General features: G+C 46.0%; 1 protein-coding gene across 3 annotated transcripts in view; it reads left to right on the top strand.

The window, feature by feature from the left end:
* CAMKK1 (calcium/calmodulin dependent protein kinase kinase 1) overlaps positions 1–24,973 on the top strand; it is a 1,170,789-nt gene that overhangs the window by 812,129 nt on the left and 333,687 nt on the right. For all 3 annotated transcript variants that reach the window (XM_085649569.1, XM_085649570.1, XM_085649571.1), the window contains one exon: positions 23,256–23,455. In XM_085649569.1, coding sequence (XP_085505695.1) covers positions 23,256–23,455 — 200 coding nt within the window. The remainder of the gene's footprint in view (positions 1–23,255; positions 23,456–24,973) is intronic.

Raw genomic sequence — 24,973 nt, 5'->3', positions numbered from 1 at the left:
TGGTGTGTAAGGAGCTCCATGGTGTTGAGCATCACTTGCTTGCCTAAGGTCTAGGACCAGGATTACTTATGACTGCCATGCTTCCTTTTTTTTATGTGTGTGATCAGCGCTCTTGATATTGTAGCCTGTGCGAGGATTTGAGGGTGAGCCCTTATTCTGAGATGAAGAGTTCATCAAGGTTGTGGAAAGTGGTGAGGTCTGCAGTGTCTAAAGAGTGGAATACTGCTGAGCGTGCGCTAATGAGCATGAGTTGAAGTGTGTATTCCATAGTTTGCAGGTCTGTGGTATTCAGTGGGATCTCAATGAGGTTGAATCCATGTGTTGGCAGTATGCAAAGTGAGTGTTAGTGTGATCTAGACCTGGGTATGATTGGGAGGATTGGTAGCATAAAGTGCTTCTCGATGCATATAAAGAGGTCTTATCTCGTCTGTATTTGCTTTGGTTACATGCCCTTCCTCAACCAAACAAGTGACACCCATGACTGAGTCTGCTGAACAGGTGACCCCTTTGTCTGTGTATGTGTTTAGCTTGGGATGCGTGGTAGCAGGACATCCTGAGGAGTCGACTGAAGCAGGGGAGGAGCAAAGAAGTACCAGATGAAAAACTTGTAATGTCACTTCCTATTGACATGGATGCTGGGTGGTGCAGTGATGTCTCCTCCTGCAATGACGAATTCTCGTAACTGCAGCAGTGTGACCTCCTGCACGGATGGATTCTGAAAAATGTGATCCTCTAGCCGCTCAGTGATGTTACCTTGCATAGAGGCGATGTCGCTTTCTGTAGATATTGATGCTGAGGAGGGAGATCTGCATCTCTGACTTCTTCCTTGAATGGTGGTTTTGGCAGAAGACCAGTTAGATCCCTTCCTGTAGAGATGGATGCTAGAAACTCAAGTAATGTAATGTGGCTTCATCACTGAAAGATGGTTTTGGCAGCAAACCAGTGATGTCTCTTACTGTAATGATAGATGCTGATAGGTTGCTTTTGAAATGTGTTTTAACTACAGTAAGTAGTCCTATATTTAAAAAATGAATTGATGGAGACTCCATGCAAGAGGAAAGGCTAGCTCAGTCCTTATGTGTGATGGGAAATGGGCGATGAAGTACATAGCCTAGAGCTAACCATGAAAGGAGACTATGTCTTTAAAATGTTTTTTATTTAAAGTATCTGTGTTCAATCATATTTTAACATAACTCTATCAATTGGAGTAGACTATTAAGTGATAAGAACAAACGATTCATGGTAAAAAAACAGAAATGGGCATAATGTAAGACCTCCTGTTGTTGACAAGGTACTTGCAGCTAACAGGCACTGTACAGGGAAAACAGGGATTTGTCTTTCTTAAGGGAAGACTTTGGATGAAGGCAGTTTGTAAATCTCTTCTGTGTCTACCCTGGGGAGCTAACTGGTGCAGTATGTTGATCTTGTAGAGCAGGGGTCTCCAACCATTTTTGTAATCAGAGCTATGTGTAATTAAAATCCCCTTGAGCCGCAATTGTTATTAGTGGCATATTAGTGACCCCATTTTACACGATTACATTAGTAATAATAATAATATCCACATTTGTAAAGCGCAAACAATCAACCGTAAGGATCTCTAGGCGCTGGGGGCCGTCGGGAAGAATAAGCAAGCTATTGCCCAGAGTCACATGGTGCTGGGCTAATCTGCCACCGGCACCGGGTATCGAACCGTGATCCCCAGATTCCGGAATCAGTCACCCTTTTCGCGGCGCCACACCTCTTCCTCTTGGCCACCATATGCAAGATTGCCAGCAGTGATCCCCTCAGTGCATCAGGCAGGGTTGCCAGCAGTAATGTAAAAAGGCTTTGTCTATGCGGAATGCTTCTACATAGGTAATATGTAAAACCCATAGCTGCTCTGCATTAGACCCCACTGTAATAATATTAGGTGGAAGCCTTCACAATGCCACATGATTTATCATGCAAATATCACCTTTAAATATATTTTGGACATTTAGCCATGTTTCATCAAACCATAATCTATGAGTTCTGAAAATACAAACATTCTTTGTCTAAAAATACACTCTCTCAATTTTGGTATACATAATATTTCAACCAAGCAAAAAGTTCTAATTTAGTAAGCTGGGATGCACACAGGAGAGCTACTCACAGGTAGCTGGAGAGCTACCAGTAGCTCACGAGCTACTAGTTGGAGAAGCCTGTTGTAGAGATCAGGCACTTAATGTTAACCTTCCAGAAACATATGTTAATAGACATATTTAACCCTAGTTGGGCTATATGAACATAGCACAAGAACAGTGTCTTCGGAATAATGAAGCAGGTTAAGGACGATTTCCATAATAGAGGCACTTTGGATCCTTCTGCAGCAATTTGGCAGACGTGGCGGCAATTTTCCCATAATTAACTATCGGATTATAGATAGCTCAGAAGCCTTTGTTGAGGAATGAATCTTGCAGCTGTTCATTAGAAAGACTCTTCAAGTGCATGAGGAGCTGAGTCTAAAGCCCTAACTAGGCACATTTACAATAAACCATCAAATCTGTGATATTTTACACAATTGGTAGTTGTTAGTGCAGGATTCATATTTTTCAGTGAAATTAAAGAAGACAACCTATTATGACCCCGTGTAGGAATCGTCTGTTCACTTTTGTAAATTTGCGTCTGCATTCTTCATCAGGTCAGTTTCCCACTTTTCCACATCATATCAGACCAAGTAAGACCCTCTCAAGCTTCATATTTTCGACCTAGGTCTAATCCACGCAAAGTTATGATTTCCATACTATGTATTTGCTCTGCTAGCATTTCTTGCCCCTCCAGAGGTTAGTTTTACTTACCAGTCTATATTGTCCTTAGTTTTGTTTCTTTAAGATGCTTTGGTAGAACCTCCTTTACATATGTAAACCCGTAGGAAAACTGAACAGCGTATGCGTAGGGTATTGTTTTAAAATGGTTTAGTTAGTAGACATAGTTGTTAGAGCTGATATGGGTAAACCTATATTTTTTTGACCTGCACACTTGTTTTTGCAGTGTTTTCTGACCCCATGGAATCTCAGAATTCAGAAGAGTATGCCATTGAATTTCAGAGTTATCTGAGAAAAGTATGGTGAATAGAGCTTTGCAGGGTACCCGATTCTCAAAACACCTTGGACATACAGTCCATGCATGGACTTTGTGAATGCAAAGTTTGAAGTCGCAAAAGTGCTTGTTGGTTCATAAAATGACTGATGCAAACTTACTTTGCGACCCCTTGGGAATTGCATGAGAAAAGGAGAGGTAAAGCGACATCCTTCCTCCAATGCAGATCACAAGGCAGAGGGAAATCATAGGGGCATCCCCCATCCCTTGCAATTCGCAAGTGCATGCACAGATGCTGTTTGACTTTTTTTGCAGTTTCAAAGAATTGAATGGTTAGTGCATACCAAGGAAAGGCGATGACATTTTGCAAAGTGTAAGTTATCAAAATGTGCTATCGTACACTTTATGTATGCAGGCAGTGGACGTTAGGGCGAGCAGACAGCGGTCCCAATGACCTCAAGGAGATGGCCCCTACCATGGACCTCTGCATATTTAACTTGGCCAAAAACCCAGTCTGTCCAATGACATAATGAAACTTGACGGGGCCCCCCTGCAAAGTAAATGGACGGTGGCCCCCACGCTCTGGACCCAGTCAGGAGTTCTCACGCCAGGGGCCCCTTAGCCCGTGCCGGAGGTGGACTTCCTGGAGCTTGGGTGCCCCCTTCCTCTGCACCGCGGGGGCTATTGTTACGTCACTGCGTCTGCCACAGGGTGCGGCATTGTGTCACAATGAAGCACACAGCTATTTTGATGCTGGGATGCAGGTCTGCTGATGCATGGAGCCCTCCATTCGAGCATTCTCAACAGGATGCAAGGATTCGTAGATAGATTTCCACTTCTTTACTGTTAATGAGGAATGGCGGTTTACCACTTTATATGTATGTTTGCAGTAATTGTAAAGTACCCACCTGCCCCACAGGGAGCTGAGCATCGAATGGGGACTTTTGTAAACTGCCTTTTGCCATGTGAGCTCCGTGTGCAACGTCGCGTCGCAGAGTAGATGCTTATTGTAGCAAAATCCAAGCAGCCACTTTTGAGCACGAGGCCATAGGTGTAAGCTTAGATTGTTGCTGTTTACAAGCTTACAAGCTTGATTACAATCTCAATAGAATCACTCCTGCCGCCACCCCGTGTAGAAGAAGTGTAGGTTGCCTCTTGGAAGGACGATGGGTTTAAGTGTAATGCTCTCTCTAATGACAGAAGTTAAGATTGTTTAGTGCTGTTATCATATGCATTTCATTTCCACACCAAGCTTCTTTGAAGGAGCAGTTGTTTAGAAAGTGAGCCCTGAGCAGGTTCTCCTGGCCTCCTGCACAGGACTGCTGGCGTCTTCTACACGTTCTGTGACCACAGCAGTCACACCGTTTCAGTAGCAAAGGACAGCTCCATGTCATCAGTTTGGGACACTGAGACCCAGTCAATAAAACATCCCCGTTAGCCCCGTAGGGAAATATTGGGCCGAAATGAATGATTCTGCTAGGAGCTCCCTGTGAGTTCTTTTTTTTAACGGAGTTTTATATAGCGCGAACTTGACGAGGCATCGGGTATCAGATCGCTTTACATAGCACCAGTTGCGTTACACGAGGACACATTCTTTTTTTTTTGTTAGGCATGGGGAGATTAAGTGATTTGCCCAGAATCACAGGATGTGAACGCGACACCGAGGCTCGAACCAGGCCCGGACTGGTGATTCCGGGCACCGGGCAATCCCCCGGTAGGCTGGATGGGGTGGGGGCCGATTTTGTGACAGGGGGCCGGTTCTGTTGTTGGGGCCGATTTGGACAACAGAACACAGTGCTTACAGTTGCCTGTCTCACTGAGGCCTGGTGTGAGCAGGACAAGGATTCTCCGACGCGTGTGCAGGCAGGCTACTAGGCTATTATGATCAGCCGCCACCCGCCGCCCTACTCATTATAATTTTATTAAACCCCCACCCCACACACCACCTGACCTGTCACGCTGCGCACGTCTACAGCATCATCATGGTCCGGTGACGTGAAGTGACGTGACGTGACGTAACGTGGCTCTGAGGCGAGGTCGAGGCAGGCATTCAGAGGCTAGAGGGAGACAGTCAGCAATAGGAAAAGAGAACGGCACCCCGTGATTTAATTCACCCAGTCTGCAGGTGAGTGTTATTTGTTCCTGGCCAGATCTTATTTATGGGTGACTGGTGGCAGTGGTGGCGCTGTCTGGGGCCGTGACAGCTCCCACCATGGGTGTACGTACAGTGCGCCGTGCAACTGGGTTCACATCTAGGCGCCTTCTGCGTCTGAAAGGAAGCGTGGAGGGACAGAGGTGGGTGGGTCAATGGATAAACTGGGAGATCACACAAGTTAGTGCCTCAGAAAGCGCCTTGGGCCGATGCCGGCACACAGGGACTTGGAAAGAATCTCAGAACCCGGACCAGCACCTGCCCTGCTAAACAGCACCCACCTGCAAGTGTATGCTCCCCCCTGCGGGCATTCTGGCGCTGAGTAACAGATGTTTATTGTAGGCTACTCAATGGTACACGGTCCTAAGGGTGGGCGCAGGCGCTGGGACTCGAGCCAGTGATCAGGCGGTCGCAATCTCCGGAGTGGATGCATCGGTGTCCTAGCTTAGTGCTGGGCAGGGGGGGTCGGTGTTGGGCTTTGAAATCTCTCACTAGCCTGATGCCGCGGTAAATCCCACTGTCTGTGGGTACTGATGAAAGTGGAGTATCACGTGGCATACGCTCTGCAGCCTTGAGAGTTGTCATACGTTCGGTTCCAATACTGCACAGTGTGTGTAACCACTCCCATTTTTGCAGAAATGATGCCCAAAATGTAAGCCATGTGGCGATGGTGGGATTGTAGCTCAAGTCTTTGGGTTCTATAACTATGACACTCTCTCCTCTCGGGAGAGACATGACAAACTTTGTAACTGGCTGAGACGGGCTGGCATCGCAAATGGGCCGGGGCCAGAAGCAAAAGGGCCGGGGCCTAAGGAAGGGGCAAGAAGGGCCTAGGCCCTGGCCGGTTCAGCAGAGCAGTGACTTTTGTTTGTTGTGTGTCAGTAGTAGCAGCGAGCGAGGCGGTGGCTGGGCTGGCCTACTTCTCACCCCCTCTTTCCTCCTTTCGTTTAAATGTTGTCTTTTTCTGACTTTATTCTATTCCAAAGTACAGACTCAGGAGTGAGAGAAATAAAAGGTTCAACTATGAAACATAAATAAATAACTAAATAAAGCGAGACAGTATTCACAAAGCAGCCGGATTGATTTTATTCACACCCAAACACATTAGCGCCACTATACAGAGTTTGCCAGTGAAGTGCTGCTTTTGTTTTATCTTTTCTTTAAACAGCATTGTTTTCCCTGAATGAGGAAGTGCAAGACTCCTGGAGATACTGCAATGCCGGATTGATGGGTGGATTTGAAAACAAAATGCGTACTGCGGCTCGGTGGTCATGGATGTGGTCTTTTTAAACCACACTGCTTGCGTTTTGTAAGGCTATAAGCAATGGACATTGAAGCAGGTCCCTTCCGAGCCCTGTAGTCATGTCCTTAACTTTTCAGGCACAAGCACACACTGATTTCTGAATAGTGAGTGTAAATGCTTTAAGTTATCCATGTTGCTCCTGCTTCCATTTTACATGCTTTACTGCTTTACTTAATCTTGCATTCCCTATGGGTGTTTGCTTTTTTCTGGATGGTGTTACTTTTTTTAGGCAGCATATATTGCTCTTGTCTAGTGCGTAATTTGAACTGAGTCACATCCAGGTATTTATAGCAGGGCACAATTAGGTTGTAGCTGAAAGCAGTACGAGTTTCTCTCAGTGGGGAGAGGATGTGGCACTATGGTCAGAGCTTGTGGATTTAGAACTGAGGAACCAGGTTCAGCCTTCATGACCAGTCTCCCAGACCACTCTCCTGAGGGAGCACATTCCCATGCTAGGCCTAAGAAGGCCCCACAAGGCCATAGAAGCCCCGGTGTCTTAGCACCAGCAAGTTTACCCTAGTGGGGGCAAGTGTGGATTAACCTTGAAGGCCTGTCCACCACAATCCATACTGAAGTTCACCTCTAGTCTTGCGGACAGGCTTATAAAGTAGCACACCCTAGAGCAACAGTCACTCTGTCACTGAGGTCACAGGACCCTTGAGAAGTGCCAGCTCTAGGGTGGTGCGACCGGTGTTTTGCACCGGGTGCTGACTTTGGGTGGCAAGTATATTATGGTTTTAAAAGTGCTTGCTGCCTACCTCCTGGCCTCCAGCCATTTTTGGCAACAATAGAAATGTTGTGATAACTACGTTGATTAATCTTCTTCCTAGAGAGAGATCAGAGTTTTGTCTAGTGGAAGTTTTGATTCATTGAAAGGTTGCGCAGAAAGTTAATGTGCCTGATGCAAAGAACATGTACTATGTAGATCACAAAGTGCAAATAATGTAAATAGGTCAGTGGGTTACTGATTTTTAAAGACAGATCTTTGGTTGCTTGTAGTTTAGAAGTTAAAATCCTAATATAGAATAGTGAGCTATTGTCATCTAAGAGCTGCATGCAAACTGCAAGGTACAAATTAGAGCATTATCTTTTTTCCCCAGTCTTTGATTATCCTAATGTTGCAAAAAGTGTTCATTTGGATAGAAATCAATTCTGATTATTAAAGAGAGCCCCCAACCATGGTATTACATTTTAAATTCTGAGTTTGTGTTTGTCCAGACCAATCACTATTAAACTATACTGCCCACTAGTATGGTTGGCATGTGACTTCTACACCTTTTAGTCCTTTGTCATATGTAACATTTCCTATACAGTGATTTACACATATATAATTGATGGTCTCTGTGTAGTCTGTGTGATGTAAAGTGCTCTGAAACCCTACACTGGATTGAGTGGCGCTGTAAATCAAATTAAATGCATCTGAGAGAGAGAGTGGTTATGGAGACTTGAGGGGCACTGTTAAAGGCTGGAATTGAGGGACTCTGTGGTGGAGGTCGTCATTGGGGGGCACCAACAAACACTGTTGCACACGGCACCACCAGCGCTAAAGCCGGCCCTGCCCTTGAGGCCAGTCTGCCTCACCCATTGGTATCGCTATTGGCCTTGTTTCAGCAGTAGTAGCTGGAACTCACCAGTGATTGGCAATACAGGATTTGCACGCACGCTAAACTAAGTTCACAAACTTTACATTTCTCTGCTTCATGCTCAAGCACTTTTAAGATGTGCTGCCTGCTTCGGGGCCACTGGAATTATGCAGCAAAAGAAGACAAAATTATACCGCAGTGTTGACTACATTATGCAGCAAAAAAAGGCTGCAACGTAATGCAGTATATTTTCTGACACTTTTTATTATTTTGACATTTTTACACATGCTATCAATCTCTGGAAAGATTTTGCCTTATTAGTACCAGTGTAACATACAACTACAGCAGTGAGAAAGGTGATCAGTCAACCTTTGCAAAGGGCCGTCCACTTCGCAGCAAAACAAGTCACATTTTTTAGTAACTTTTGATCCGTTTGAGCTAAAAACAATTTATTAGTTAAAATTGGCAGATAATGTAGCAGATGTTGTATTATGTGGCAAATATGGCAGAGTCATAATTATATAGAGAACTTTTGCAAACTAGGATATTTCTCCCATTCATGTTTGAACTGCTCTTGTGTAAAAAGGGAGAAGTGCTGATAACAGAATCTCCATGGATCACAGACAAATGGCTTGTGCTTCCACTTTTAAGCATATTTGGGACATTCTGTGATTGGAAATAGGTCTCATACCTATGTGCATGTGCACAGTGTGGATGATAGTAACATTGTAAAAGGGCTGTGTGGTGCTTTAATTTGAAGAGTAATGTAAAGAACTGGACTAGTGATTCACTTAGAGTCATATGTAGACAAAACAATAACAGAGAAGCTCAAAGTTGTGTGGTCATAAGCAGCAATAACAGACTGGGCTTGAAAAAAGAGTCCCCATAATGAACACTGTTAACTTGAAAAAAAAAAATGTGCCCTCAAAGTCCAAATCCCCTTTGACAATTGAGCTTTGCGTCCTAGTCATGTCACCCGCCACTGCACCACTTTCTCCATCGATCGATCAGTACATAGTGATAGGCTTCTCCAGTGATCCCTTGCTTTGAGTGGAACTAATTTTTTCTTTTGTTATTCTTCAGGCTTCAAAAGAGTACTCTTTAAATGGTATTTCTGTTGTTGATTTGCATCTTCCAAGAACTTGCAATGTAAGAAGACTATACTAGGGACAGTCACATAGCCATAAACACGTCTGGCTCTTTAAGATGGTAGCTTCCACATGTTCCAGGGCTTTCTACTTCATGATTCGGAGCGAAACCTCTGGGAGCATCCTCTTGTTAGTAAATATCGTACAACCCCTCCCCACCCCAAGTTCTGGTTTAATGTTATCGGATGGCCTATTCATGTCTAACTGAACCTGAGCAATACTATAGACGATTGCTCCTTTCTCAAAACTGTGCTCCAACTGTCCTGAAAATGACCCTGCACCTAGAGCCCAAGTCTTTGGCAAATACTGTACAATGGTGTGCAAGCTTGTGCCCTTGTTTACAGTATTAGGCAATCAGTATTGGGGTACGCAGCAGAGGTGCTTTGCTACCGCAGGACACATGAAACTACTCCGCCACACCCCTGATGAAATTAAAGAGGAAAGCTTCTAAATCAAAATAGTCTTCACGATTGACATCAGAACATATTTCCTTCGGGCAAAAAATATTAGGATAAGGTGAAAACCTTTCTAAAGGTGGGTGCTGTGGTTCTACACATATCACCTTCGCATCTAATCCCAGTGAAAATAAATAATTCCTCTTATGAGGAATTTGATGGTACTGTGTTTCATAGTATCCCTCCAAGGAAAGAGAATGACAAACCACCCTTTAAAGTTTCTCCAGACATAAGCTTCCCTCATGTGGGAGACAGTCCTCCTTTTTCAAGATGACTGGCGGATCCTTCAGATCTCTAGAGGGGATCAATGTTCTGCAGCCTCTGAGTGCTAACGCGATTCCTCCTGGGTGGAAGTGTGGTCAGAGAGTGAAGAAGTATTGAGAGCTAATGAACCCAAGGCTCTCCGGCCTGCTATAAAGGGACTGTCTGAACAATTAATCTAAAGGTTTTGTTTTTGTGTTCACTGATGCCACTGAAAGCAATATACAGCCCAAAAGCATGTGGCATTGGTGTTTTTTCTGCTGTGGTCGCTTTTTTGTACACATACTTGCACATTTTTATTTCTGTTTCCAATTGAAATTTTCGGAACGTGCGCCTCGTAGTTACAACTTGAGCACAACTTCTGCCACGCACAGCAAGATATTTCACAATCTCTGACATGCAGTCCTCGTAATATTTTTATTTAAATATTAGCGAATCATGCATGTCAACCGCAACTGCACAGCAGCTCTGCATTGTTTCTATCTGCATGCACCAACATGTAGAGGCCTTAAAAAATGCACAAATACTCAGGCATGCCAGAAGTTTTCATGGGTCCGGGGACCACAATGGGTAACCTGGTGCTCTTTAAGGTCATCATCTACTATTTACTGTGCTTTGAAAGTTGATACAATTGAATATGTAATGAAAAATGTGCTTTAAAATTCACCATTTTGGTCTGTTTTCCAAAATTTTCTTGGGGGAAGAACCCCCCCAAAACCCCCTAGTAGCGGTCGTCCACGCTCACCGCGCTCGCGCGCTACGCGCCGGACGGGGGCTGGTCTGGCAAATTTTGCCAGGGCTGCTTTCAGTTCCCAGTCCGGCCCTGGCTCGAACCTTGGTTTCCAGCACCAAAGTTGGCAGTCTAGCAGTCAGACCACATCCTCTCCCGATTGCCGAGACTAGAACACGGATCCCCCGTTTCGAGGTCGACCGCCCTAGCCGTTAGGCCAACTCCTCTCACCCAAAATAAGGAATAACACATGGACCCAGGAATATAGGTTGCAGTTCCTTATATACCCTTGCTGGGAGAAATAATGGACTGAAATCTGCACAGATTTATCACCCTCTTGGAACAGATGGTAAATGGAGCTGATGGTAGATGGTGCAGGGCTTATTTTCTTGGCCACATGGGGGCGAGGTGGCGTGAGGGCAGAGGGATTTTTACTTTAGCTGGAGCAGCTTTTGCTGCTCCTCACATACTCCTGTATGTGGGTGAGGGGGTGCTGAATGCTGCAGCCGCCCTTGAAGATCTGTATTGGACTCAAGGTTCTGGTCTGCCATCGGTGGACGCGATAATTCCTGGCCTGAAGAAACCAAAAAACGTGTTGGTCCCAAGAGCGATGCAGGGGGGCTGAACCGGGCAACTCATAACAAGGGCCTGAGTTCCCGTATACTGAAAACTGTTTTACTGTGATTCGGAACCTGGCCAGGCAAAGCCGGACCCTATGGGGGCCCGGGTAAAACGCCGTCCGGAGGCAGGAGGCCCTCCCCCTGCCCCCATTTGCAATGCCGGCGGGGGCCAGGATTGGCCACCCTCAAACGAGGCGACACCACCAATCAGGGGACGAGCTAGTTAGAGTGAGGGGGGATAAAAGGGGTCCAACGGCCCAAGCGAGCACATACACTCCCCCTTACAATAAGGAAAGAGAAGAATCCCACCCACCCACACCTAAGATACGGGCTTCGCAGCTGCAAGGGTAGAAGGGAGGTGGAACAAACACAAGAAAGTTAGTAAAAAGAGAAAATGTTCTAGAAAGTAGATGGAAGGCTCTCACAGTGTCCTTGGGATGCTTCACGGCAGGGGCACTGAGGGAGCCAAGGGGTGGTGTGTCGCCATAGAAAGAGTAGATGTGATGCTCCCGCAGGACCCTTGGGATGCCTCATGGCAGGGTTACCGAGGGAGAAGATGACAAGGACTCAGCCTCAGGAAATCTAGAGTAGATGCTCAAGTAAGGTCATTGGGATGCCACACGGTAGGGACCCCTGGGAGAAGGGAGGGCCCACGAAAGGGGTACAGGGCGAGTGGGACGGCACTTACAGCTCGGGCAGGTCCAGACGGACACCCTCCAACAAATCGGTAGAAAGCTGAAGCCTAGACCCGTGAATCGGAAGCCCAGAAGAAGGGACCCCTTCCCTCCCAGGATATTGAAGAGGCTGGGTCCATAGTACAAGAGAAAAGTTTAAAGAACAATTGATGTAAATATATAACATGGACAATAAATGTGGATATGACCATGAACGGTTGAAATGTAGAAAGTTATGTTGATGAATAAATTGCGACCTTTACAGGCACCAAAGAACGTTGTCAGTGGTGAATTAAGGTAAAAGCGCACAGTTGGGGAAAAATGGGCAAGGGGAGCGGGCCTGGAGGGGTTTTGGAGAAATGCTATTCGCTCAAATCATGTCTGTGGCAGTATGAAGGTTTGGGTGTTCATTGCCAGTGAAAATGAATAAAGCACGTTTCTTTATCAATTCGCTTTTAACTTTACTTGTTTTCACTATAAATCAAATCCAGGCTTTACTCCTAAAATAAACCCACCCATGAGATATTTGAATGTTGTAATAGCTTTAAATCAAACGTTTTACTGCACGTGCAGGAGTAGGATATTCCTATGGGAGATTCTGTGAGCAGTCTGTACATTTGTCTGTCTTTGGCACAGTTAAGCCAATGTTCTAATTCTGCTTGTTCTGTCCATAGGATATTTGTCCTATACAAGGGCTTTTTTTTCTCAGTCACGTTAAGTCAGTGTTTACACTTGCCGGCTTTTTATAGACCCCCTGCCCCCCGGTGGCCCTATTGAATTGGTAGCTCCAGTTTCTGATCTTTTGGGCCAACTATGGCTTCTACGTTCTAAATTCATAGTGCTTATACACACTTCCCCAGGGTATGTAATCAGATTAACAGGACTCTTGAAACATCAAGATCTTGGCATAACATTTCTGGATTTTCTCTAAAGGAAATACTCTCACATACACCTTTGGAGTTGGCAGGTACCCTTGATCAGGATATTGAAAATGTAATGCCTGACTTGCAGTTGAGTTTGATGCTCTTACCCCTACAAGAACCTCGACTAGCAATTAGATTCGGAGGAAATCCTACGATGCTGAGACCAAATGCAGATGTAAGGCAGCTCTGAAATCTTATCATAGAGCTATTATTCTATTCTATTATATTTTCTCTTCGGTTTCGAAGGCTACCAACAAACATCGGTAGCTCTTCAAAATGTAGGATTCCTTTCTCTCTCCGAAAGCCCTTCAGAATAACCGATTGTGTCCGCTGATTTTTGTGAAGAGCTTTCATTGATCTTTCAATCAATCAATCAATCATGGAATTTATATCGCGCACTACTCACCCGGAAGGGTCTCAAGGCGCTTGGGGGAGGGGGTCTGCTACTGCTCGAACAGCCAGGTCTTGAGCTGTTTCCTGAAGGCGAGGTGGTCCTGGGTCAGCCGCAGGTGGACGGGCAGGGAGTTCCATGTCTTAGCCGCCAGGTAGGAGAAGGATCTTCCTCCGGCGGTGGCTCTCTGGATGCGAGGGACGACGGCGAGGGCGAGGTTCGCGGATCGTAGCTGTCGGGTGGGCGTGTAGAAGGTCAGGCGGTCGTTGAGGTACCTTGGGCCCAGGTCGTGGAGGGATTTGTGTGCGTGGGTGAGGAGTCTGAACGTGATCCTCTTGTTGACAGGGAGCCAGTGCAGGTCTCTCAGGTGGCTCGAGATGTGGCTGAGTCGGGGGGCGTCCAGGATGAGACGGGCGGAGGCGTTTTGGATACGCTGAAGTCTTTTCTGAAGTTTGGCTGTTGTACCGGCGTAGAGGGTGTTTCCGTAGTCTAGTCTGCTGGTGACGAGGGCCTGGGTGACAGTCTTCCTGGTCTCGGTCGGGATCCATCTGAAGATCTTGCGGAGCATGCGGAGGTTGTGGAAGCAAGATGAGGAGACGGCGTTGACTTGTCTGGTCATCGATAGGGAGGAGTCCAGGATGACGCCCAAGTTGCGTGCGTGGTCCGTTGGCTTGGGGCGGTGCCCAGGGCCGGGGGCCACCAGGAGTCGTCCCAGGATGAGGACTTCTGTCTTGTCCGTGTTCAACTTCAGGCGGCTGATGTTCATCCATTCGGCGACATCTTTCATCCCTTTGTGTAGGTCGGCTTTGGCGGTGTCGGGGTCTCTGGTGAGGGAGAGAATCAGCTGGGTGTCATTGGCGTAGGAAATGATGTTGAGGTTGTGTTGGCGTGCGATGGCAGCGAGGGGTTTCATGTAGATGTTGAAGAGAGTGGGGCTGAGCGATGATCCTTGCGGGACGCCGCAGATGACTTCGGTGGCCTCAGAGCGGAACGGAGGGAGGCGTACTCTCTGTGTTCTGCCGGAGAGGTATGAGATGATCCATTCCAGAGCAATCCCCTGGATGCCGGTGTCGTTGAGGCGTTGGACTAGGGTGCGGTGGCAGACAGTGTCAAATGCTGCGGAGAGGTCAAGGAGGATGAGTGCCGCTGTTTCACCTTTGTCGAGCAGGGCTCGGATGTGGTCGGTGGCTGCGATGAGGGCGGTCTCGGTGCTGTGGTTGGCTCTGAATCCGGATTGCGATGGGTCGAGGGATCCGTTCGTCTCGAGGAAGGCGGGCAGCTGCTTGTTGACGACATTCTCGATGACTTTGGCAGGGAATGGAAGGAGCGAGATAGGGCGGAAGTTCTTGAGGTCGGTCGGGTCCGCAGTTGGTTTCTTCAGTAGTGCGCTGAGCTCGGCGTGCTTCCAGCTCTCCGGGAAGGTGGCTGTGTCGAAGGAGGCGTTGATGATGTCTCGGAGGTGGGGTGCGATGGTAGAGGCGGCCTTGTTGAAGACATGGTGGGGGCATGGGTCGGTCGGAGATCCGGAGTGGATGGTGTTCATCATGCGCGTCGTGTCTTCGAGGGTCACTTTGGTCCATGTCTGGAGGATAGCGGCGGGGTGCGTAGGTTCGGTCGATGGGTGCGGGGGTGGAGCGCCGAAACTGTTGTGGATGTCGGCGATCTTGCGGTGGAAGTACGAGGCGAGGGAGTCGCAGAGGTCCTGCGAGGGAGTGATGTCGTTGTTGCCGGTGCTGGGGTTGGAGAACTCCTTGACGATGTTGAAGAGCTCCTTGCTGTCATGGGCGTTCTTGTCCAGTCGTTCCTTCAAAGATTTCTTCTTGGTGGTGCGGATGAGCTGGTGATGTCTGCGGGTGGCGAGTTTGAGGGCGGTCATGTTGTCGGTGGTCTTGTCGAGGAGCCAGGCCTTCTCGAGGGTGCGGCAGGCCTTCTTGGAGTCCTTGAGTTCGTCGGTGAACCAGGGGGCCTTCTTGCTTCTGGGCCTGGTGAGTGGGTTCTTCAGTGGGGCGAGGTCGTTGGCACAGGAGGTCAGCCATTGCGTGAGGTCGAGGGCTGCTGTGTTAGGGTCCGTTGTCCTGACCGGTGGGTTCTGGCTGAGGGAGGTGGTGAGCTGGTCGACGGTGAACTTGCTCCAGTTTCTGTGGGGAACCTGCTTCGGGTGGTGGTGGACCGTGTTCTTCTTGAAGCTGAAGTGGACGCAGCTGTGGTCAGTCCAGTGGAGTCCGGTGCAGTGGCTGAAGGTGACGTGCTTGCTGGATGAGAAGAGGGGGTCGAGCGTGTGGCCGGCGTAGTGGGTGGGGGGTGTTGACCAGTTGCTGGAGTCCGAGGTTGGCGAGGTTGTCCAGCAGGGTGGTCGTGTTGCGGTCGTTGTTGTTCTCCAGGTGGAAGTTGAGGTCCCCGAGGAGGATGTAGTCGGTGGAGGGGAGGGCGTGAGGGCTGATGAAGTCCGTGATGTCTTCGCAGAACTGTGCGCATGGTCCCGGGGGTCTGTAGATGAGGGTGCCTCTGAGGGTAGTCTTGGGGTCGGTGTGGATCTGGAAGTGCAGGTATTCGGCGGTGTTGAATGCGTCGGTGGAGTCAGTCGAGATGCGAATGGTGCTTTAGTGAGCGATGGCGATGCCCCCTCCGGTCTGGTTGTTGCGATCCCTCCTGATGATCTTGTAGCCGTCCGGGATGGCTATGGCGATGTCGGGGGCTGAGGAGTCGTTCATCCAGGTTTCCGTGAGGAAGGCGACGTCTGGAGATGCGGTGTCGAGGAGGTTCCAGAGTTCCACGGCGTGTCTGTGGATGGAGCGGGTGTTGATCAGGATGCAATTGAGGTGGTTGCTGTTGTCCGTCTTGGTGGGCGTGGTGCTTGTTCGGAGGCAGGAGAAGTTGCAGGATCGGCAGACGAAGGGTCCATGGGTGCGTCGCGGGGACGCTCGGTAGCATCCGGGGGCTCGGGCGGTTTTGAGTGCGATGAGCGTAGCGAAGTCGTAGGTTCTGCGGGGGGGCTGGCGGGCGCGGGGGCCAGGGGGTCTGGCGCTGGGCACGGTCCAGGCGCGGACGGGCGCAGACGGGCTTACCTTTGGCGCACCTTCGGCGCTCAGTCGGCGCTCCCGCTGCGCGCGTCCGCTGCGCGGTCGCTGGGGGGGCGTCATAAGTAAGGAGCCGGGAGGGAGGGTCCGCTGGGAGGCGGGAGGCTGGGTGGCCAATGGGCAGGGAGGAGAGGCGGGACTGCGGGGTCAGCGGCGGGAAACCAGGAAGGCGAGTGACCGGGGCAGCGGCGGCGGAGAGGAGGCGAGGAGAGTGGCCAGCAGCAGCAGGAGGAGAGCGGCGTGAAGCAGAGGTCAGCGCTGGTGAGGAGGGAGCGGCGTGAGCGGGATCGGCACCAGCAGATTAGATTAGATCAATTTATGACTAAGTGCCCAAAACCTCAGGACCCGTGCCTGGCATGGATGGAAATGGCCCTTTTGTGCTAGTCCTCGCAATTATTAGTCCTATTCTCTGGAGGGCTCTCTATTAGAACTGGCTAAGTGAACGTCTGGATCCCCATGGACCAGTGCCCACCTATTATTCTTAAAAAGATTTCTTCTAGGGTAAACCCCATCCTGAATAAGTTGATAAATTCTTTTATTGACTCCCCCCCTTGTGTCTGCTGGAAACAGGCTCTCCTGCTTCTACTACTCAAAAAACCAATTGATGACCCTAAGATCTTGAGCAACCATAGGCCGATCTCTCTTTTGCCGGCTGAGGTAAAATGTTAAAGAAGCTTGTTAATAGGCAACTGACATATCTTTTAGAGTCCAATTGCCTCTTACACGACTTCCAATCCGGCACTAGGGCTGAATATAGCACTGAGTCTGCTTTGCTGGAAGTCTCCAAATTTATTAAAGAAACCCTTGATCAAAACTCGGTTTCTGGGGTGGTGCTCCTGGACCTGTCTTCCGCTTTTGACATGTTCTAACATGAGACTCTTCTGAACAGGATCAGGAACTTGGGGATACAAGCCAGGCCGGACTATGGTTTAAATCTTACCTCAAGGACGGAGCACACACTGTCCTGCTATCTCCTTTCTACTCCTCGGCAAGATCACTGGAATGTGGTGTATTGCATGACTCTGCCCTAAACCCCGACCCTTTTTGACATTTATCTGGCGCCACTAGCTAGTCTAGCCGAAACATGGGGTCTTAGGGTGATTTCTAATGACAGCGGTACCCAATTGCACCTATCTTTTCAAGAGAAAGAGACGTTGGTTCTTATATCTTTCAAAGTGGGCCTAAAATTTGTTGGCGGTTCAATGAGCAACAATTTCCTCAGACTTAACTCTGATAAAACTGAAGTCCTCTTTTTCGGTACTAGGCACTATCCTGACATGAGCAATTGGTGGCAACCTTTAAGAAGAATGATTCGCCTTGTCCCGAAGGACACACATAAGTCCATTGTTCACGCTTTAGTGACATCCACACTGGACTATGCAAATAGCCTATACTTGGGTCTGCCTGCTAATTTATTGCATCGCCTGCAGACTGTACAAAACGCGGCAGCCAGATTGATCCTGAAAATTCCCGTTCCTCAATCAATAACGCCCCATCTCTGTCACCTTCACTGGCTGCCTGTGGGGAAGCGAGCCCAAATTAAGACCAAAACCTTAGCTTTAGAGCCTTGCAGCTTAGAGGACTTGCCTATCTAAGAAGAAGAGCAAAGCCTATTCCCAACCCCGTTCCCAAAGATCCAACCACCAAAGGCTACTTCAAACTTCTCGGGAGCAGAAAGCAAGGAGAGGTGGAAGATCATTCGCCTACATTACTGCTGGTCTCTGGAATGCCCTCCCTACGAGCCTGAGGGTTGCTCCTTTTGAAGCATGAGAAATCCTTTCTCTTCAACTCTGCAATCTAACTCTGCTCTCATTTGACCTGGGCCGCTAGTTCAGGGACGCCTCTTTGGAGGCAGCTGTGCACTTTGGGAACTAGTTTGTATTGTATTGTAGCTCTCTGGAGCCCACTTTGCGTTAAAATTCCGCTATTTCAATTAAGAACTATGACAGTCAGCTTCATAGATTAGTGACGAGCCAGATGACAAAATAGTGGGCCTAATGCTTTTAAATGTGAATTGTTTAACTCTCACATCCGGTCTGCAAGTGTAAGCACCCAGGTCTCCAGCTGGCAGGAAAGAAATACGTGGACACAGGCGCATTTCATGTGACAGAAGCTTGCATGGTGGACAAGGGAGTTGCATAATATCAAGGAACTGGAAAAGGGGGTAATATGCCACCATATTATGTAAAAGCCTTTTACCATATATAATAGCGGAGTTGTCCTGTTGGACCCATATGCTGTCTACAGCCCTGTCTTTAAAACGAGACAACCTATTGGTTAAATGTGTTACTAAAATGCACACCTGAACCAATAATCACCAACACAGGACATACAGTGATTTCAAAAAGATGTCATCAACCTAATTTCCTGAGGATTACTGGGTCTAATTGACTGTCACACAAGCTAATGGATTGTTCTGAAGCTCAGTGCGCTTTTGAGGTTTTTTAAGGTGGAAGCCATTTTCGCCTCTGAAAGCAGCAGTAGTGGGGATTAAGTTCTGCAGTAGGTACATCTGCATTCAAAAATGCAATGCAAGAACTTACCCTTTTATAGAGCAAAATTAAAAATGCACACGCTACAATGCCAATAGAGCTAGTTTGCACTTTGAGTCTTGACCAAAACTTAAAAAAGCCTGCTCCTGTGGAAGGTAAAAAAATTTGCTTTCTGCATGCGTTGCATCGAAGGTTCCATGTGAGATGATTCAGTGTGCTTTTGAAATGTAAAATAGTCCCTCGTGCATTTCAGTGTAAGCATCACCCCTCATAACCCAGGCTAGCTTGACTCCAGTGGCATGGAGAGCACGGGACCCACGTCTGGGCATACCCGTTCCACTCGGGGTGACAAATGAAAAAGAACAATTGATGTACAGAATGCTGCACAATGTCACCCCAGTACAGAGATCTGTGCCTAAATCCATCGTTTTTTGCTCCCCATGCCTTTCTAGTTTATACCCAGCCATATGCAAATCAGTCTTGACCCTGCGCCCAATGGGAACAGTCCAGCCCGAACTGCCAGGCCAGGTCCTCCCTGGACTGGAAACAAGCATCCTGGGACCGGGTTCGGGGCATCACCCCTCATCAGCAAGGTGACTCCAGTGGCATGGAGAGCACGGGACCCACGTCTGGGCATACCTGTCGCACTTGGGGTGATAAATTAAAAAAGAACAATTGATGGACAGAATGCTGCACAGTGTCAAACATTCACCCCAGTAAAGAGATCTAGGCCTAAATCAGTCGTTTTTTTTGCTTCCCATGCCATTCCAGTTCAGACCCAGCCATATGCAAATCAGTCTTGCCCCTGTTCCCCATGGAAACAGTCCAGCCCAAACTACCAGTCCAGGTCCTGCCTGGATAAACAAGCATCCTGGGACCGGTTTCAGGGCATCACCCCCTCATCAGCCAGGCTAGCCTGACTCCCGTGGCATGGAAAGCACGGGACCCACGTCTGGGCATACCGTTCCACTCGGGGTGACAAATGCTCAAAGAACAATTGATGGACAGAATGCTGCACAATGTCAAATATTCAATCGAGTACAGAGATCTGGACCTAAATCCATTTTTGCTCCCCATGCCAATTTTTTCCATCTCGCATTTCCCTTTCAGTTTGGGGCCTTTGGAGGCCGTTTTGTGAAGGCAGAGGCCTCTGCTGGCACCTCTGCTTTTTTCTCCATTCAACCCAACTTAATTGCAGCAGGCACCGCTGGTGCTTTAGAAGAGTGAGAGAGAGAAATAAAGCGAGGAAAGGTAAAAAGAGAGAGTGAGAGAGGCAGAAATTAGTAAGGCTGGTGTGAAAGTTTTTGCCACTTCTACTTTTCATTCGTCATCCCACCTTGAAATCTTAAACTAATGAAATAGTACTTCAGGTTGGTATTTTTATGCATTTAACATTTTTGAAACTAATTCATTTTGCTGTTCGAGCCATTAAAAAAAACATTAGTTAATAAAAACGTCACCAGATACTTCACTGTTGTCCATTGTGCATGTAAAGACATAGCTACAACTACTCAAAATGTAAATTGTAAGTGTAAAGGGCTGGTAGAGAAGGTAAACCTATCAAAGAGTCCACCATAATGTCAGATGTAGCCTGTCCTTTGCCTTGGGAAAAGTAGCACTATCAGATTATTCCCCAAAATTTACACTTGTGAGTAGGATGCACATGCAAGTTTATACTTACACTTGTAAGTAACGTTACTACTTTTAGCTCTTCCCCATTTAAAGTTTCTATTCACAAATTGCATGTTGTAGTATGTTTAGTAGTACTACAATAGACATACAAAATGCTATTCACAAACCTACATGTCTAACTCCCCACCTCTCCTATCTATTCTGTGGGGAAATCCGTGCACATGTAAGTTTACTACTTAGGGCCTGATTGCGATGTCGGACGAAACTGAGTCCGTCTGATATTGCTCTGGAAATGGAACCGAATGACCTCCTGTTGACAGTTCGAGCCCAGCTATTAGGATGCAACTGAATCCTGTTTCGTCAGAATCCTATACTTTGCTATAAGAGTATGCATTCCGGGCAGAATGCATGCTCTCATAGCAAAGAGCAGGGGTGCAGTCCATCCCTGCACCCGGTGGCAGGCACCTTGAGGTGCCTGCCACCGGGTGCAGGGATCAACCCGAATGGCGGAACCGCTGAGCCCGTCGTCAGCCATTCGGAGCTCCTGTTTATAATAATTTCCGACCGACTCCGTCAAAATGGGTTGGTTGGAAATTATTACAAACAGATTACGATGCCCAAGGGTCAGAGCCATTCCTTACCGCATCGTAATCAGGCCCTTAGTAGGAAAATGTGAGATGGGCTAGGGGAAGTGGTTAAAAAATGGGGCGTTCTTACTTCAAAATAGATAGGGGTTATGGGAGGAGTGAGTAGGGGTTGTTGGAGGTGTAGGGAGTGGGTTAGGGAGGGACATGAACCCACCTACAATAACATAAGCCCACTGCTATTCACAAACTACACTTCTATAGTTACTGCTGCTAAAAAAGACCCACAACATTAGCAAATAGACTCCAGCTCAGAGCTGGAGTAGGTTCAGCACCACCCATCGCCACTCACAGGTACTGCAACACCCTCTCATTGAAAATAATAGAGGTAGGGACTTAAATTAAAACCCCACAGGAAATATTGTTAAATTCAATAATTTAAGTTATTTAAAATAGTTAAACATAGTATTACATTTATATTCATTTTAATTTTATAATAATTTAAATTTAATGCAACAATTTGTTTTAAATTAAGGTAACATTAAGTTTTTATTAAAATATAATTAAATCACTTTTAATTCAATACATTACTTTTAATAGTTATCACTACATGAAGAAAAACATTTTTTTGAAATTAAGTTGGGAATTTATCTACATTTAATTTAATATGTTTAAAATAATTACATTTACCATTGGGAGACTCCATAGTCGGGCCAGATATATTACTGTATTAGACTTGGAAACAAATAGTAAAAATATTTTACGGTAAATATTAATGTGCATTTCTTTGTATAATAATTTCAAACATAGAACAAATGTGTAAAAGTAAAATAAAGTGTTTATTAAACTTTGAAAAAATACTATTGTATGTTAATTTGTAATGTAACTTAATATATTTTTATTTTAGATGTAGAACAAAAATACCTTGAGAGCCTTTTAACCCTTTCGCTGCGGCGGGAATTCCGCCGCAGCGCTGGGGGGGGTTTGGGGGCAGCGCGGTGCTCATGACGGAGCCACTCCGTCATGAGCCACGGTTGAGCTGTGCTCATGACGGAGTGGTTCCGTCATGACTCCGCCCACTGCGCTAATCGCCCGCACAGGCGGGGAATTAGCGCCGCGTGGGCGGCGCGGCTGCCAACGGCCGCAGCATGACGGAACCACTCCGTCATGAGCACACGGCGACCGTGGCTCATGACGGAGTGGTTCCGTCATGAGTGGGGAAGGGGTTAAAATGTCATTATTTTGAATAAATTAAATAAAGATTCTTTTTCTGGATTACATTTAAAAAAATCCCACCTAAAGTAAAAGTATAACAGTTTTTATTAAGTCTTAAAAAATAGTTAAAAGTGATGTATGAAATGAATTATTAAAAGTAATTTAATTATATTTTATTGCAAACTAATGTGCATTCATTTTATAATTCAAAATGTTTCTCAAAGTCATATAAAATAGATTCTTTTTAGCTTTTTTAAAAGTATAAAATGACATTTATTTATATTTTTAACAGGTTTAAATGATAACGAGTAGGGGTACATTTACTACTGTTTTAGTCATTTTTGGATGTTGTAACTTTAGAAGTGCAGTTTGTGAATAGCAGTAGACAAGCTCTTATGAGGCTGGGTGCATGTACCTCCCTAATTCCGTCCCGAACCCTACCTAAACCCCTCCTTACTCCTTCCAAAACCTCTCCAATTTAGTAGTAAGTATGCCCCTCTTTCTAGCCACTGCCAGGCCACATGTAGTAAACTTTCATGAGTGAGGATCTTCTCATAGAAAAGATAGGAAAGGTGGAAGTGAATATTTACCTTTGTAGGTTGGTGAATTGCATTTTGGTGTACTTAAGTAGTAGTGCTGTAGTACTACTATATCTACTTCAAAATGCAGTTTGCGAATCAGGCCCAGTATTTTTCAGGCTAGCTTATTTGTAATAGGAGTACGATTGAAGTCAAATTGTGAATTTCATTTATGCTAGGTGAGAATATTACTTGTTGACCTTCATTTCACATTTTGTTCTGTGCTGCATCTCATATTCAGCAGGCTCGACTGGATAAATGTAGTACATGCAACTTGTCTCACTCTCTCAAGAGAACTTGTAGAAATATAGTCAGGAAATGTTAGATGTCTTCCTCCTAGTGATGTATTCATTCTTGTAAATCTTGTTTCCTTTTCACAGTACATTACCAGAAGATCATTCACCGTGACATCAAACCTTCTAACCTTCTCTTAGGAGATGATGGTCATATCAAAATTGCTGATTTTGGAGTCAGTAATCAGTTTGAAGGGAATGATGCATTACTTTCAAGTACTGCTGGAACCCCAGCGTTTATGGCACCAGAAGCTATTTCAGATACTGGTCAAAGGTTCAGCGGAAAGGTGAGTATGGGACTTTGAGTGCAAGAAGATGACAGAAATCAAGGCAATGTGCATTATGAGAACCTAGTGTGTTTCTGAAAGGGAGAGAAAGTAGAGTGAAAGTGTGTGCGTGCATGTGAGCGCAACTAATATACATTCCTGAGACCACATTGACCTGGACTAGTCCCCTTAGCGTGTTTAGGTACTTAAGATATTTTCCTTGCTTCTCTAAGTTAAAATAATACGCACACCATCAAAATCAGTGACCCGTCCTCGTATGTGCAGGGATGCAGTGTATGTTTTTGAATGCATGTCATAGTGGAGTTTACCTTATTCCTTAATAATTATGAACCTTTGTCTATTTATAGCAGAGCAACCCTTTCTTTTACCCTTCTTTTACACGATGAACAATTCCAGCCAATTGACTGTTGTATTTATGGTCTCTTTACATCGGCTTTTTTGTTGGACCATCAGTAGGGTGTGCACCGTTGTTATCTTTTCAATGTGTTGGCAGTATGCAATTGCTTTATCCTAAGCTGCAACAAAAGTACCTCCTTTACACACAATGTGATACACCATTGTCTTCATAAAAATGGGATATTTACAAGTTTTAAATCCATGAAGGTGCTGGGCTCAGACTTGCAAATGACAGCATTGTTATTTTTTTTTTGTTCAAATTAGAGTGGCTATGAGTTTGTACATATTTATATTTATGATACTCTCTTATGTGACTTTAGGAAATTAAAGCAAGTATCTTTTATTTAAAAGCTATGTAGAATTAAGTTTTCTTTTAGCTATTATGGATATAATTGTTATTTTCCTTTTGGAAGCATTACCCGCTAGCTGGTGGCTCTATATTCAAAGTACATCAGTGGCATCCACAGTCATTTGACTGTGCAAGCAGGAGTAGTTAGGCTAAATTAAGTCTGTTATGATAATGAGATACAAGCATTTTCTAATCACTACCTGCTTCCATGAAGGGATATTTACCAAGAAAGGTCACCCTGTCCATGGAATCTGTGCCGGGGAAGAGATAATTTCAAAAGGTTTGTTTACAATTGCAATTGTGTTACATTGATCTGTGCTGCCAATGATTTCTCATGGGGCCACTTCACATAAGCAGCAGATTATCTGCATAAGCCTTTCAGATAGAGTAGCGGCTCGGGTTTCTGTTGCCATCACTGCCTTTCACAGCAAACAAACGACATACTAAATACCAGGAACTAAATTATTTAATGTATTTTGTAAAGAACTAATGTACACTGCCCTTTAGATTTTTTTAATTATCATTTAGAGCTGTAAAAAGCGGTAAAGCTGTCAAACAATCAATACGTTTTTTATTTGGTTTAAGCATTTTAAACCATAAAAGTACATGATAAAAATGCAAGATAAAAACCACACAATGTACATTATACGTTTTAGAATCAGGGCCACCGTCGCCATATGAAAGTTAGTGTAGTAAAAGTTCATATCGAGCATAGAGCAGCACATTTTAAATACAGATTTAGACTCAAAAACATGCTAAAATTCTAATGCAGA

The sequence above is a fragment of the Triturus cristatus genome, chromosome 3_2 (assembly GCF_964204655.1).
Source record: "Triturus cristatus chromosome 3_2, aTriCri1.1, whole genome shotgun sequence".
In the NCBI taxonomy this organism is placed as follows: domain Eukaryota; kingdom Metazoa; phylum Chordata; class Amphibia; order Caudata; family Salamandridae; genus Triturus; species Triturus cristatus.
Note: the sequence above shows the minus strand (reverse complement) of the source record. Positions and strands in the feature narration are given on the sequence as shown.